At 43.7% G+C, this 17,004-nt stretch overlaps 1 protein-coding gene across 3 annotated transcripts in view; it reads right to left on the bottom strand.

Moving 5' to 3' along the window:
• Window positions 1-17,004, bottom strand: part of MED12L (mediator complex subunit 12L) — a 182,493-nt gene that overhangs the window by 20,373 nt on the left and 145,116 nt on the right. For all 3 annotated transcript variants that reach the window (XM_083739054.1, XM_083739055.1, XM_083739056.1), the window contains 8 exons: window positions 16,884-16,973; window positions 15,396-15,505; window positions 14,787-14,922; window positions 13,490-13,651; window positions 11,016-11,384; window positions 9,960-10,116; window positions 8,878-9,113; window positions 497-586 (listed from right to left, as the gene is read on the bottom strand). In XM_083739054.1, coding sequence (XP_083595180.1) covers window positions 497-586; window positions 8,878-9,113; window positions 9,960-10,116; window positions 11,016-11,384; window positions 13,490-13,651; window positions 14,787-14,922; window positions 15,396-15,505; window positions 16,884-16,973 — 1,350 coding nt within the window. The remainder of the gene's footprint in view (window positions 1-496; window positions 587-8,877; window positions 9,114-9,959; window positions 10,117-11,015; window positions 11,385-13,489; window positions 13,652-14,786; window positions 14,923-15,395; window positions 15,506-16,883; window positions 16,974-17,004) is intronic.

The following is a 17,004-nucleotide window of genomic DNA, read 5'->3' as shown; positions in this document are numbered from 1 at the left end:
TGCGTCCACCTGAGGAGAGAACCGTCGCTGCACCCTAGCACACCTTCCTGCCACCGCCCTCCTCCTCTTCCTCCTCGCTCCCTGCACCATGAGGGAAGAGGCGCCGCCGTGAGCTGCTCGGCCGCTTCCTCATCGTCCTCCAGACGAGGCATCCCCCTCGCCGCCTGTCCTACCCCGGGGGAAGCTATGAGCCATGAAGCCGCCTGGCAGAACTTCCCTCCGGCGGCAGAAGCAGCAGCAGCAGCAGCCCTTCTGCGGCCGCCGCTGCCTCCTCCTTCATCCCAGCAGCCGCCACTTCTCGAGCTCCGCCGCCGCCGCCTTGCTTTGCCCGGCTCGGCTGCCCAGCTCCATCCCCCTCCTCTTTCTGGCGCTTCTGCTTTTCTGCTCAGGGTCCCCGAGGACCTGCGGAGCCGCGGCAAAGGTGTAAAAGAGCCGCATGCGGCTCCGGAGCCGCGGGTTGCCGACCCCTGCCCTACACTGACCAATTATTATTTACCTGTGTCTGTTGTATCCCTGGATATTGCGGAAGCTGAGAAGCTGGCCGGATTTGTTGAGCAAAAAGAGCAGCCTGGTCGATAGTCGGACCCTGCAAAAAAATTACAAATTAAAAAAACATATTACTTATTGTAAATTTAAAGATTACATGTTTAGGGACACCATTGTGAACAGTTCAGGCATTCAAGGCATTTTAAAATACAACCTAAGAACAGAAGTTGGTATGTTTCCTATATTTTTCTTTCTGAAGGCAAGTGATGCTGAGTTATGCATTATGTACATAGCTGAATTTCTTAACTGCATTTTTTAAAAAGGATGTCCCTTTGACCTTTTCTTCTTTCAACCCAGTTACTGAGGTGCTTTCATGCTTTCCTCCCAGAACATTTCCCTGGAGTGTTTAATCTCAGCAAAACAGCTATTCAGCCTGGTTGAATGACATTGGGCAAGGCTGGGGTGGGGTGGAGAAGAAGCCTGCAAATCCTAGCCCTGCTGACTCTTCCAAACATCTTCCATCAGGAAGCAGGAAGAAGCAGGGAGTCTTCAGAGGACGAAAGAGCAGTCCCTACGGAGCTCTGAAGGAATGACACAAGTGAGATGCAACACAAACACAAACATCAGCAGCGCGGAGAGAACTGGCTGAGGAAACACGCTGCTGACCCTTTGGTCGTTTTTATTTGATTTGATCCTGGGGATTTGAAGCTGAGGTGGTGATTTTAGGAAAGTGTGTGAGAGAAAAGACAAAAGATACTGAGAGGGCAAGTCAAAAAGATCCCAAGAACAAATGAGAACAGTATTAAGGGAGTCTCGCTCCACCTTGAAATCCTGAGTAACAAACCATAAACAGTTTAGATTAAGAGGAATATCTGGCAAGAAAAACTGCCACCACTGGCAGGCACATTTTGAAAACACACAAGAGACAGTGAGAACAGAGGAGCAGTGCCATCTAGTGGCAGGAGGGGAAATAACTTCATGTGAGTTTGGAAACTTTAGTTCACATCTTCCCTCTATGGATTTGTGGGCCATGTACCTGTTGGTTTCTGCTTCCTTCACTGAGCAGCGAAGTGCTTGTCACAAGACAATGTTTACATTCAACAGTCAAGTGCTGTTGGGTTTTCTCACGGGAAAGGAGACTGGATGTGACGTACACTGGTTTCCTGTTTTTTTTCACTGTTCTTTGCAGTTCAGTGGTGATTTCTCTCCGTGCTTTAGAGGAGAGAGGATGCATTTCTCTGCTCCGGCAGAGGCAAGATGTTTTCCTGTAACTTACCAGTTTTGAAGTGTAAATAAAGTAATATAGAGCATGTTGGCACGTACTTTTCATCATTCCGCTGTGCACTGGACACTGCTTATCTCCAACATTAGGTTCCGGGCCCAGAAAAACGCAGTGTTTTGAGAATGGACTCCAGAAGTCGGGCTCCTGGCAAAGGAACAAAGGAGCAAAGAATTGGAGTGCCGGCAAAGGATCGGAATGCAGAGGGCCGGATCGGACGATATCTCTGCGCGTCAAGATGATTTGATGAGGTATGTGCTACAGCTCCGGGCAGCCTGCCAGCTTCTAATTAATGGCTTTATGGCTGGACTTTGAACTTTTATAGCCGGTTTTGCCGTGGCACAGGCAAAAGGCTAGAAGAATAAATTTTTCCTATGCTGGGGGAAATCGAAAGTAAAGCAGCTGCAGCAGTGTCGCAGCATGAATTTAAGACAGCAGAGAGAACTTTCACTTTTGAACTTGCCTTTGGAATGCGGTTTGAAGCAGCTGCAGATAAGCAAAGCAGTTAAGCAGAAAGGCACAGGTTCCCAGGCAGAGGCTGTTTTTGAATTTGCTTTTGAATTGAAGCAGCTGTACACAGACGCAGCATGTATAAAGCAGCCTGATTTAAAGCAGCAGAGATGATGCAGAAGGCTAATGCCAGAGTCATGATGGCTAGCTGCAGAAGGCTGGATGAGGCAAGTGGGGGATTTGATACCACTGATCAGCCAAATGCTCAACTCACAGTAGCCAGTGATACTGCCATGATTCTGAATAAAGCAGATCGCCAGGGTGATAGCTGCATGGGCAAGGGGGAGACTTCACAGACGTCATCCCATAGTGCAGTGGAACCACCAGATGGCGCCAAAGCTTTGAAGGCAGTGAAATGCTACTCGTGTGGACGTCTAGGCCATATGAAGAGGGAATGCAGATATCCCAGGGCCAAGACAGAGCAGCGCAGCGAAAGCTCATCGCGTGGAAAAGGCCGAGGCAAAGGCAAAGGTCCGGTGTCCAGGACAACGCAGCACAAGGCAATGGTCTCACGCTTCACTCCAAAGGTTGCAGAGGTCCAGAAGACGTCTAGATCTTTCTTCGTTGTTGATTCGGCTGCAACGCATCACATGTGCAACGATAAGCGACTGTTCGTGTCTTTTACACCGCAGGAAGGTGCGATTCACCAGGCGGATGACCACACAATCCCCAGTAAAGGCTACGGAACTGTTGTTCTTCACAGTTTGGACTTATCGAAACAGGATGTGCTTTATGTGCCAGATGCCAAGCATAATCTGCTCAGCGTTGGACAGCTGAATGAGCGGAAAATTGACGTTTCCTTTAAGAACAAAAGGTGCATCATCACAAAGAAAAATGATTATGTATTGCATGCTGAATATGTTGATCGTTTGTATGTTTTGTATTTTGATGATGTTGTGCAGGATGACACTTGTTGCATTGCAGGTTCTAACAAAAGTTTGCATGCAGAATGTATTCACGATTTTCATCGAAAATTTGGTCATTTGCATTTTGAGGCAGTATCTAAAATGCCTGCCTTGGTTGAAGGTATGACTATTAAACCCTGCAGGTACCACATGAAGTGCAAGGCATGCGCAGCAAACAAGGTAAAAATGGCTGCGAAAGGTAAGGTGTCTAGTAGGCAAGCTACAGAACCATACCAGGTTGTTCATGCTGATTTGGTTGGACCACTAGCGCCCTCTTTGGGTGGAAACAGGTACTTCATGGTTCTCATTGATGCATTTTCCAGGTATATTTATGTGTACAATCTCAAGCAGAATTCAGAGGCTTTTCCAAGGTTCAAGGAATTCTGTGCTTGGTTGGGAAATGTCCATGGTAAGAAGGTAAAGACTCTTTTCAGTGATCGCGGGGGAGAATTCACTTCTCAGCAATTTGAAGCTTTTCTGACTGAGAAAGGAATTCAACACGATTTGTCTAGTCCTCGCTCGCCATGGCAGAATGGACTTGCGGAACGAGCAAATCAGACATTGCTTCAAGGGTTAAAAACCTTGCTGCATGATGCCAATCTTCCAGAGAGTTATTGGGCCGAAGCTCTCTCATGTTTCACTTACAGTTATAATCGCAGGTTATCTTCAGCGATTGGTTGTACCCCCTATGAGAAGATGTTTGGCAAGAAGCCATACATCAAACACATGAAAATTTTTGGTTCTGACATGTGGGTTCACTCACCACAAAACTCCAAGTTAGACAAGCGTGGATTGCATGGTATCTTTCTAGGTTATCAGAAAGGGTCTTACAGAATAATGATGACTGACTCTAAGGAAATTAAGCTCACAAGAAGTGTTGAGTACAATGCCAAGTGGGGGGAGAATGTGGGAATTTTCCAATGTTATCCTGATGACAGTGATGAAACTGAGGATAGTCAAAAGCAACCGCAACAACCCACACCCACTGATGAAGGTTCTGAGTCTGAGTCTGAAACTGAATCGGGTGATTCAGAGGATTTCAAGAGTGCGAAAGCCTCTATGCGACCCTCTGAAAGCTCTGATCAAGAATTGGAGGAACCATTGTTCACAATAGGTCACTTTTCTCCTAAGAAGGAAGAGGAGAGTGTTGAAGACTTAAGGCTAATTCGCAGGTCACAGAGAGCAACAAAAGGCAGACCTCCAAAGAGATTTGCTGATGAGTTTGCTAAGATAGCAGTAACAGCTGTTAAAAGCTCCAAGAAGGTGTTTGAACCTTCAAGTTTCCAAGAAATCCAGGATTTGGATTCAAAGGAAGCTGAGCCATGGTTAAATGCCATGAAGGCTGAGCTTGATTCCTTGGAAAGGAACAAAACATGGGACCTTGTTCCAGTAGTTCCAGGAATGAAACTGCTTGGAAGCAAATGGGTCTTCAAAGCGAAGACAGATCAAAATGGCAAGATAGTCAGACACAAAGCCAGATTGGTAGCCAGAGGTTTTGCACAGGTACCAGGTGAAGACTATCACGAGACCTACTCACCCACCGTGAGGTATGAGAGCATTAGGCTTATGCTCAAGCTAGCTGCAGAAGAGAATCTACACATTAGTCACCATGATGTGAATACAGCTTTTCTGTACGGATCTCTAGGTGAATCACTTTATATGCTTCCACCTGATGGCGTACAGGTAAAACAGGGATTTGTTTGTGCTCTGAAGAAGTCCCTTTATGGTCTCAAACAAAGTGCACGGTGTTGGCACACAAAACTCACTGAAGTATTGTTTTCTCTAGGTTTTAAGCAAGGGAAAGCTGATCCATGTGTATTTGTCAAAGAGGAGGGGCAAAAGAAACTGTATTGTTTGTTTTATGTTGATGATCTTTTATTCTTTTGGAAGGATGTCACAATGTACAATAATGCCCTAGCTCAATTGAAAGAGCACTTTGACATAAAAGATCTTGGTGAGGTAAACAACTACCTATCTCTGGAAATAGAGAGAGATCAAGATGGTAACATTCTAGTACACCAGTCACGTAAAATTGCTGATGTGTTAAGCAAACTAAACCTGATGGATGCTAACCCTGTAGACACACCGATGACAACAGGTTATCAGGTAGATGACACTGGAGAAGCATTTTCTGACACTACACTGTACAGAAGTGTGCTAGGCAAGCTAAACTTCATTGCCAGATGTTCAAGACCTGACATTGCTGTTAGCTGTAATTTGCTAAGCAGACAAGTCAACAATCCTACTGTTAAGGATTGGAAAGCTCTGAAACGCATAGCGCGGTATTTGAAAGGCACTATGCATTACAGACTGAGATTTAACAATCAGAAGTCTGGTGGTCTTGAGATATTTGCAGATGCAAGTTTTGGAAGTGACACTACAGACAGGAAAAGTACGTCTGGAGTTTGCTATAAGTACAATCAGGGTCTATTTGATTGGTCATGCAAGAAGCAAACAACAGTTAGCTTAAGTACTTGTGAAGCTGAACTGAATGCACTGTCTTATTCACTTAAGGATTGTGAATGGTTGTTACAATTGTGCAAAGACATAAAAATTCCTGTCAAATGTCCAATCCAGGTTTACCAGGACAACAAAGCATGTTTGGCTTTGCTGAATTCTGAAGGTTGTAAGCAAAGCACGAAGCACTTGCAATTAAAGTTGCAACATGCTAGGGAACGTATTAAAAAGGGACTCGTAACGGTGTCCTATATGCCAGGTAATGAAATTCCTGCTGATGTATTGTCCAAGATTGTATCAAGGGATCAACACTGTACCTATGTGCAGAAGTTGGGTTTGTACTAATATTGTACGAACACGCTGCCCAGTGATGTTCACAGAAAGGGGGAGGATGTTGGTTTCTGCTTCCTTCACTGAGCAGCGAAGTGCTTGTCACAAGACAATGTTTACATTCAACAGTCAAGTGCTGTTGGGTTTTCTCACGGGAAAGGAGACTGGATGTGACGTACACTGGTTTCCTGTTTTTTTTCACTGTTCTTTGCAGTTCAGTGGTGATTTCTCTCCGTGCTTTAGAGGAGAGAGGATGCATTTCTCTGCTCCGGCAGAGGCAAGATGTTTTCCTGTAACTTACCAGTTTTGAAGTGTAAATAAAGTAATATAGAGCATGTTGGCACGTACTTTTCATCATTCCGCTGTGCACTGGACACTGCTTATCTCCAACAGTACCATTAGCCGCTCCTGCCAACCTAGCAGTTCCAAAGCATGTCAAAGTGCAAGTAAATAAATAGATACCGCTCCGGCGGAAAGGTAAGCGGTGTTTCCGTGCGCTGCTCTGGTTCGCCAGAAGCGGCTTAGTCATGCTGGCCACATGACCCAGAAGCTGTACGCCAGCTCCCTTGAACAATAAAGCGAGATGAGCGCCACAACCCCAGAGTTGGTCACAACTGGACCTAATAGTCAGGGGTCCCTTGACCTTTACTTTACCATTAGCTGCAAGAGTTTGGCTTCATTGCCATGGTATTTTTTTGAACTTACTAACTTGGAGCCAGATGATTTGATGTTACCAGAGTGGACTGTAATGGGAAAAGGGGGCTGCTCGTGCGTAAGCGTTTAAAGCCTCCAAGCTTTACCATCAGTTCCTAAACTTTCCCAGTCCGAGGAGCCATGGGTGCGTGGCTACCTCAATTGCTGGCAGAATCCGTCAGTGGGCGTTTCCGGAATTTACTCCAACATAAGAGTTCCTTGATGGAAACTCTTCTTCTGGATTCTCTGCGTGACAGTTTCCTCCGCGGAGTGGGCGTCCCCAGCGGAGGTCCTGAGCCCTCCCCACTATTCTCACTGGAAACATCTTGGAGCCCTTCCTCCGATTGAGTTTCTGCAGGAACTCTCCCTCTCCCCCTACTGGTTCCTTCCTCCGCATCCAAGGCTCTCCTAGCCTCCTTGAGCCCTTCCACCACCTGACTCTCCGATGGCAGTTCCCTGACATGGACTGTCCAAGAACACAGATGCAAGCAGGGTGCCCCCCAGGGGGAAGAAAGATCACCTAGTGCAGAACATGAACCCGTGGACACGAGTAGGGCTGTCAGGAACCATGCTGAGCCTTTGGAGCTACAAAACTGATTCCATGCCCTCACCCTGGACACTGATTCTGAGCAAGAGGAGCACAGTGTACAGAATGATTCTGTCCACTCTCCAGAGAGAGGAGACATGTGGTTGTGGAAAGTGACTTCCTACAGGGAGGAAGTGACCAATAAAGTGAGTGTATAGGGAGCCTTGGGCGGAAGTGGTCATGGCCTCTTGGCTTTCATTATACCCAGGCAAGGGAAAGCTGAGTATACTTGGCCATGCACTCTAGATTTGAAGTAGGTTGATTTCAAAAAGCTTAAGGAACTACTGGGTGAAGGAAGACACATGCTCAGAAATTCTTAAAGAAAAAGGAGTTCAAGGTGGATGGGAATTTCTTAAGAGGAGAAATATTGAAGGCACAGGTGCAGGCAAATCCAACAAGTGAGAAAAGTGGGAGGTATCTAAAGAAACCAGTGTGCCTGCAGATAACAGGTAAACTGAGATGTAAGAAGGGTATGTATAAGAAATGGAAGAAAAGGGAAATCATGAAGGAAAGAGTATTCACAAGTTGCAAGGGGAAGGTCAGGCGGGCCAAAGCTCAGAATGAACTCGTGATTGCAAGAGAAGAAGTTAAAGATAAGTTTTGAAAAAGGTTTCATTGGCTATGTTCAAAGAAGAGGAAGAACAAGCCAGTAGTAGGTTCCTTGCATGGAGAAGACAGAGAAATGCTATTGGGTAACAGAGAAAAGGTGGAACAGCTCAACACCTGCTTTGCCTTTGCCTTTACCTAAAAGGAAAGCAGTGCCCAAACTGGCAATAACACAATAAACAAAAGAATGGACCCGAATCAATGGATTTAAGTTACAAGGAAGGAGATTCCAATTAAACATCAGGAAGGAATTTCTGACAGTAAGAGCTGCTGGACAGTGAAACTGACTCCCTTGGAAGGAGGTGGTCTCGCCTTCATTGGAGATTTTTAAGCAGAGATTGGCTGGTCATCTGCCATTGATGCTTTAGTTTAAATGTTTATACAGCAGGGAATTGGACTACATGGCCCCTGGGGTCTCTTCCTACTCTAAAATTCTAAGATTCTATAAAAATTAATCCACACATTTTATAAACAAAAAAGAAATGTGATGCAATGCCCAGCAGACAAATATGTTGTGTGTCATTAGGAAAGGGGACTGAAGACATTGATGTATGTGGTCTCATAAGCAAACACAAAACCCACAGTCAGGCACAAAGTATATAAATAAACAAATAAGACTACCTTAGCAAAATAACAGATTGCAGCAGTGTTTTCAAACATTTGGAATAAGAGTCCTTTCTCAGGGGCTCTTAATCTACCTTCCAGCAAGCGGCAAACTTGCATAGCAGGCAGAGCAGAAACTCCTTTCTAATATGCCAGGTTTTTTGGTGGGTGGCAGTTGCAGGGAGAATTGCAGAGAATATATTGCTTGGGGAATGAAATAGGCACCCCAATCCACAGAGTGAAGTGTTACAGCTCACACTACCACCTCAGGATTCTACGATTTTGTTGCATGTTGTGCATGAAGCCTAACTTGGGTTCTGGGTATGGTTTTATGTGTCTACAATCCTAAATCAAGTAGAGGCTCGGCTGGATCAGCGCATTCCTAAAATATAAGACGAAGAAAGCAGCTGTTGAGGCCTTGCCTGGGCTTGCTGCCTTAGAAGCCGCTGCTGCTGTTGCTGTTGCTGCTGCTGTTGTTGTTGTTGCTGCTGCTGAAGTAGCTTCATCTGGAGCAGTTGCTGCTGCTGCTGCTGTGAAGCAATTGCGTGAATTGATGGTGGCTGCATCATGGTACCAGAACGCCTCTGCAGCATGTTAGACAGCACTTGTTTTGTGTTGCTTGGGACAAAGGAGTTGGGAGGGTCCAATCTGGAGCCACCTGTGAATGCAATGGGATAGATGATAGATAATAGATAGATAGATAGATAGATAGATAGATAGATAGACAGACAGACAGACAGACAGACAGAGGGTAGATCAACACACAGGAAGAAAACACTATAAATAAGTCAGAAATGAAATTGTTATAACAAAAAGGAAAAAAACGCTATGTAAAAATCACATTAAAAATTTCTTTGCTCTCTGGCGCCATCTGGTGTTACATGTTTATAATTAATTCCCCAAAAATTGACTTATGTAGCTGAGTCCATAGATAGATAGATAGATGATAGATCGATAGATCGATAGATCGATAGATAGATAGATAGATAGATAGATAGATAGATAGATAGATAGATATAGATATGAGGTGGGGGTTGTTTACCATCCTAATGACTATATAATGCATAATAATATGGTATTTTTCTTGGTACTTTGCCAAAGTGCAGAGATATGTATCCTTTAAAACCTAGGTTTCACTTTGCTTCTCCAACTACTGTTGTTATCCAAAAGACACACTAGAGGGTAAAATGACTTTTAACTACTAATTCTATAGCAACCAAGTGCTTAGAGATATGTCATCCTACCAAGCCATTTAAACCTTGCTTGCAATGGAAGGTGAGCTTTTTGCAATAGCAAAGTGTAAAATTTTTTTAAAAAAAATGAAGTTGAGCAGCTTTTAACCATAATTAACAATAGTTAACTGTTGTTTTCTGTTTCTTTCTGCCTTTTGCATAATTATGACTGCCTTCTGAAGATAGCAGAATGGGGGGAAATAACTAAAAAATAATATTGCTTCTGTATGATGCAGTAAGCTTCTGGTGCCCGTTACAAAGCAGAGACCTACCTGGTGGAAGAGGCTGGTTCTGGACGAAGAAAGCAGCTTGCTGGGGCTGCCCCATAACATTATAGCCCCACAAAGCAGACTGGGGGTGGTGCATCATTTGAGATGGAAGTGGTGAATAGTTGGGAGGGACTCTATATACATTGTTCTGAGGGTAATCCTTAAGCGAAACAGGAAAAGTTAAACCTTATTTGCATCCATGCCCTACTTTTTCATAAACAATGCCAATTTTCCTGCTGAACTATTAAAGCATTTATGACAAGTCCTTTTGTGGTTTACAACACAAAACTGATTCAGTCATAGACCCAGCAGAGATAAACTAAATATGACATCTTCTTGGCTGTCCAACAGTGCTTCATTTTATACTTTTTCTGCATGCTATACAACATGTCAGGTCATAATGTTATCAAAGCCCTGCTGTGTGGGCAACTTAACGACAAATTCACACTGTGTGTTCAAGCTTCAGAGAATGAAACCATGGTGAAGAAATAAATTACCTGTCCTAAGGAATCTCTCGTGCTAAGGATTATTCCACCATATATCTAAGTACATGAAGTGGTTTCAAAATTTTCTATCTTCAGGAAATACTTTTCGCTTTCGCTGGTCTGCCATATGATCCCTCTATATCGCCAGGGGCATGTTCTAAGGTGGACTTAATCAACACAAAAGGCAGATACAGTGGTACCTCAGGTTACAGATGCTTCAGGTTACAGACGCTTCAGGTTACAGACTCCGCTAACCCAGAAATAGTACCTCGGTTTAAGAACTTTGCTTCAGGATGCGAACAGAAATCGTGCTCCGGCGGCAAAGCGGCAGCAGGAGGCCCCATTAGCTAAAGTGGTGCTTCAGGTTAAGAACAGTTTTGTGTTAAAAACGGACCTCCGGAACGAATTAAGTTCTTAACCTGAGGTACCACTGTACTAACAAACACCTTCCACTGGGGGGGGGGCTGTTCCTGCCTCTCCTAAGTAGCAACAGGAGTCAAACCCAAGTCTGGATGCCCCCTTCCCACTCAAAAGGTAAAGTTTCCATTTCATGCCACAAGTTTTAATCGCTTACATCAGGTTTGGAAGTTGGTTTTGTCTTTCGCTTCTTGCCTTTTGCCTTCTTCTCTTCATCTGCTGAAGGTCTGCCCTGATCTGACAGCTCTGCTGACTTCCTTTCCGGTTCCTGAGACGCAGGGGTAGATGGCTCTTCCTCCTCCTCCTCTTCTTCAGGAGGGAGAGGTAAAGGCTCGAGGTAGTAACTTCGGGGCTTGGGTTTAGAGTGGGCGTGGTAGAGGAGAAGGTGCTGCTGCTCCTCGTATTTTATTACTTTCCTGTCGATACGGACAGTTCCAAACCAAGCCCAGGATAGCGGAGCAGGATTTCTATTGCCCTCAAATAAATCCCACGGGGATACTTTCTGCTTAGTTGAGACTTGAAGCCCCTGTTTGAAAATCGAAAGGGATAGTTTTTATTTGTCATTTCTTACCTAAACTTCATGTAGCCTAAAATAAAGTTGCAGCACACACGGTAATGTGAACTACTGAAAGTTATGCACAGAACAGTCAAAAAAGGATTATGGTTTATCAGTAATGTAAAATAAAGATGTCCCCCATTTTAAATGTCAATCACACCTCTATAGATTCTATGTTTCTGTTGCTGCTAAATGCTCTGATTTTTTTTGTGATATAGCAGTATACTGTACAAATATTTTTTATAAATAAAATAAAAACTCTCTAGCATTAAAAACTAGATAAAATAGTTGTCCTAGTACATTATTCAGGGCATTCCCAAAGATCTATGTCATCCAGCACAATCTTTTAGAAACAAAACTCATATATTCTATCTGACTTCCCCTTATAATGTTTACAGCCAGTGTCCACCTAAATCACAAATGTTTGATGCCCCTGGTTTACTCCTCTGTAAATATCACATAAGCAAAGAGTGAAATGTCTGCAGCAAATGCTAATTAGAAAGTTTCATTATATTTGGGGCATTGCCCATATCTCTCATCTTAAAAAAACCAACCCTGGCCTTGTCAATCTCACAATCCCACAACATATTCCAAATAAAATTAAAATGGTTGAATGTGATTAACATCCAGTTAAGACTCAAACCTGATGCAGCACCTGATGTCTTGAGCTCTTGTGATGGGCAGCTTGACCACTACAATTTGCCACTAGCTGGTAGTATTGTCTGCATTTAGTTTGTGGTTTCAGAATCAGTCATGCAAAAGTTGCTTTAAATTATTTCAGACAACAGACAGAGTGAGCTCCTCCTGCAGCCAAGCTGGTGCCAAACATATTGCCCTGCTTTCCTTTGGACCACATCAGAGAGGCCAAGATGGTGGGGTGTTGTTGTCTGGGCAGCCCAGGACCTCCATATATACTCAGTGGTGGAGGAACCCTCTCTGACATCTGGGGCAGGGCAGTCCGTACGGAGTGCGCATGCATGGCATCCCACACACACATGCACTTTGTACGGAATGCCGCACATGCGCAGTCCATATGGGCTGCCGCTTGTGAACAGTATCCCGTATGGAGTGTGCATGTGCGGCCTGCCGTACAGATACTGTGCAAACGGCATCCCGTATGGACTGTGCATGTGTGGAAACCGTACAGGCTGCCGCACATGTGCAGTCTGTATGGGCTGCCATTCACATGCGGCAGCCCATACAGATGCCCGTATGGATGGCGTGTGAGAGCGGCAGCCCTTACGGAAGGTGCACAACAGCAGCAGCAGCCCATACAGACTGCGCATGCCCTCAGCCGCTCTACAGCTGGGGGGAGGCAGGGGCCATCTTGTCACCCCCCCCAAGTGGCACCCAGGGCAGCCTGCCCCCTCTGCCTACGCCCCTGTATACACTGCCAGGCTTGTGCCCCAGTGCGGTCACCTCAGTGCTGCTAACACAGTGGTTTGATTTCACCCCCAGAGGTGTACTTCCTTATTTCTTGAGACAGACAGATGCCAACAACACTCTTAGACTGCATTGCTAACCCCTCTTATCTGGGAGCAACCCCTATTTAATTCAGTAGGCTTTCCATCCAAAGAGAATTGGTTTAGATTTGCCTTTGAGCATAGAAGATTCACCGTGGGGTACCAAAATCCACTCAGCTACAAATAAGTAAAGCCCCGGTCTAAATCTCGCCTCTAACATGGATTCACTTGGTGGCCTTCAAAAGTCACTCAATCAGCTTCACTCTTCCCATCTATATTAGAGGGGCTGATAATATTAATGCACGTTACAGAGTTCTTCTAAGAATTTCTAAGTAGCTAATGCATGCAGAGTTCTCTGAATATTTGGAAACACTATGCATTTTTACAAGTATTATTATTAAGTGGAATGTTGCCTAATAGAAAGGGCAGATAATTGTTTCTTTGCTTTGCAGAATATGGTAGAAGCTGTAATAACAACATAAGAGAAAAACATTCATGGTCTTCTGTGAATAAATGAGTTGAATGGATCTGATTAAAGGGCCACCAAGTTATCTTTTGGCTGTCATATGCATGAGAAGGTTGGCACGCCTTAAAAGTAAAGTGTATTCTTGCCTGTTTTTTATCGATGGAGTCAAATCCTGCAATTTTGTTTCCCTTGGTATCAATTAGTGATCCCATAGGCTCACAAGCAATAATGTCGCACATCTGCTTAGGCAAGGGAAGAAGTTGACGAACTTTGTCAATACTTTCTGAACACTTATCTCCCAGTTCTTTCTGCAAGGGGGTAAAAAGGACAAATGTTAAGGAAGCATTTCAAAATTGCAGACCAGAAATGTTTCATTATGAGTCATTTCCCTGTACTTTTAGTATTTTTATTCCGCAGTCTTTGCTGTGCCTTAAAATGTGCTTTATAAGCTATTTCCGCTCATCTGATGGGACCCCCTCCCCAAAAAAAATCTAACTATAGAAATCTGCATTTAATGTTGATGTAGAAGCCTAAAGAACAGATGAGCAATGGTGTTGGGGGGCAGAGAATCATCTGCAGTTTTAGCATATCATATTGGGCCAAGCCAGAGAACCATGGACAGAAAGCTATCGTGTCTACCAAGTCAAGACATTTGTCCAGCTAACCCAGAATTGCCTACTCTGACTTGCTGGGGTACTACATATTCTTTGGGCATTGAATCTGGGACTATTTCCTTGCAAGGCATGAGCTATTGTTGTCATCCAAATACCGCAGCTGTGATAAACAGTACCTAACAGGCAAAGGGGCATACGCTCCTATTTGGAGGAATCCCAATTACAAAAATATTTGCACACACACACACAGTAGATTTTTTCACATCGGGCGTGGCTGCTTCATTTCCACATGTTCTGTGGAAATGAACTGGAGTGATTTTTGTTTGTTGAAGTAATCCATTTAGAATTGGGTGTGTCGGTGACATCTCTTAATTACCGTATTTTTCGCTCTAGAATACGCACAGATCCCTCTTGCTGTTCTGGCTTCTGGGATTCATAATATTTTTTTTCTTGTTTTCCTCCTCCAAAAACTAGGTACATCTTATGGTCTGGCGTCTTATAGAGCGAAAAATACGGTAGTCTAGATCCCTTTGGCTAATATAGATGCAACACTGCATATGTTAAAAGACTGGGAAATGGCTACAGGCTCATGCAATTTCTCCTCCTGCCTCCTCTCTTGTGTGCTTGTTCCTGATCTCTTAACTAAGCTAGCAAATGAATTGTGCACCAGGCCTTTCTGTCCTGTTTCTTAATTCTTATTCATTCATACATGATTCCCTTATTTCCTTGTATCTACATACTCCTGCTTTACACAAAAAAGAGGGGGGGACTGCTAGAAAAGTGATTCGTTTAACAAAAGCATATTTCAGAAGTCAGACGGGAGACTTACTTTCAGCTTTTTCACCAAATTCATGTATGCTCTTTTGTTCTCTTCAGACCCCACCTGGGTTGCATTTGATAGGTCAGAAGCTAAGGTTCCATTGATCAACACACTCAGCATGTCAAGTACAGTTGTGAACAATTCACTAGGAGCATGAAGAAAAAAGCAGTGAATTACACCACAAAGAGCAAAAAAATAAAATAATGTTCTTCCATTTAGCCAAATGTTTACTATTCCTCTCTGGGATGTCATAATCCGATCAAAATTGGATTGTGTGAGTCTCTGAAAGGAGGTCCTACCCCACCTGCTATTTTGATTCACTGTGGTACTTTCCATGATTTCTCAAGTCTGAATAAATGCATGGCACTTTTCTCAAGATATGCCGTGGTTTCCTCCAACTGCAGCAGGAGTAAGACACCTCCAGCCAACAAACACTTGTTTTCTTGGCTGTGTCTGAGACGGCCCTAGTATCTTTGAACTTGACTTCATCAAGTCAAAAGTTCCGGAAGATTCCTCTTGAAAATAATATGGCGGGAGCTATCACAGACCCTTTTAGCAAGTTTGGTACTGCACAGGGGGGGGGGGAATAATGTTGCGTTATTTATGGTACAGACATACTTGTTTGTTTGCATGTCAACGGTTCCCGATGTTATTATTTGAAGGAGCAGAAGTGCCCAGTCTGTGGTCCACTGCGTACTTCTCTGCACTGTGTCAAACATTCCACCCACCTAAAATGAGAACCACATGGGGAAAAAATTGAAGATAAACATGATGGACTAAATACATTGTGCTCTGCTTAATTATTTTTATTTTTTAATTTTTATTAATTGCGAACACGTAAATACATCAAATATACATAAAAAAAGAAAAATAGAGAATATAAAAAGAAAAAAGAAACAGAACAAAGAATAGAAAGATAGAAAGATAGATAACAAATTTCAAAAAATATAAATATAAATATAAATATTTTCATATCAACTTCTACATAAGGAGTTCAAGCCTTTTGTGCTCTGCTTTATTTACACTTATGGCCTAATTACATTGATTCCTAGTATGTCCGTATTGGTAAGTTCCATGGAGATGCCAAACAGCTCTTGATACGTGGCTCTGGAGTAGCCATCCTTCCATTGACATGTCCCTCCTGTGTCATTAAATCATACTGTGAATATGCTGCCATTTAGTGGCCAGTCCCTTGGAAGGTCTGTCCCGCACTTCATCTTAAAAAACAACAACCCGGCAGCCCCCCCCCCCGCACTTACACAGATGTGGGAGTGGGTCTGTACAGAGGGCATGGGCAAAATCAGAATGTAACGTGAGATTCAAATGACTGGTGAGCTGCCATGTTGCACTGTGTCTAGCGCAGCACCATGTTGGTTGCAAAGTGCTATGCTAGACACATAGAACACAGTGGGGTTCCATAAGGGTCTTGCTGCACTTTAATCTCTCTGCCTGCATCAGTGCTAGATAACAGCCTCGGAGTTTCTCTCATATTAAGTGCTTGCACACACAAATGTGTAACGGTTTTACACATTCTTCATTTTCCAGTTTCAATATGAAGGATTTTTTTTTATATTACGGATATGAATATCACATTTCAGGAAAATAACTTGCAGGGTTTTGGACTAGATGACCCTTGCGGTGTCTTCCAAATTCCGTGAGAACTTCTCCCATAGGGCCCCCCTCCAGATCAGGAAGCCCAGGCAGCCAGGGAGGCTACAGAGCACTGAATAAATGTTTAATGGGAAGGAAAAGTACATGCATACCACCCGTGGCTACCTGGCAACAATAAAAGTAAGCTCAATCCTGCGACAATGGAAATTGAAATTCTAAAGTGGGCTGAAAAAGAGGTCAAGTAACAGGTAAAGAAATTGGAGGGCAGGTTTCAGCACAGAACCATTAGGCGTGCCATATGGCCTGTTTTTCCAGGACACATCCTCTTTTTCATAGTTATGTAAAATGAGAGTCGTTGTAGCGATCCATAGTTAAAAGTAGAAGTCTGCAAATGTGTCCTCTTTTTTGCTCTTCAAAATATGGCAACCCTAGGAGCAGTTTTACTGAGGAATGACATAAAAATAGTCTAAACAGATAATTGTGCCTTTTTCTCACCAAATTAAGACGAAGTTGCAGAGCGTCATGCATCATCTGTCTAGCTTTAACATCATTCTGGTATCTCTCTTCCCTCCAGTTGCTTAATATCTAGGAACAAAAATCCGATTAACATAAGCAT

The sequence above is a fragment of the Podarcis gaigeae genome, assembly GCF_964106915.1.
Source record: "Podarcis gaigeae genome assembly, chromosome: 5".
Lineage (NCBI taxonomy): Eukaryota > Metazoa > Chordata > Lepidosauria > Squamata > Lacertidae > Podarcis > Podarcis gaigeae.
The sequence above is the reverse complement of the archived record's forward strand: the minus strand, read 5'-3'. Positions and strand labels throughout refer to the sequence as shown.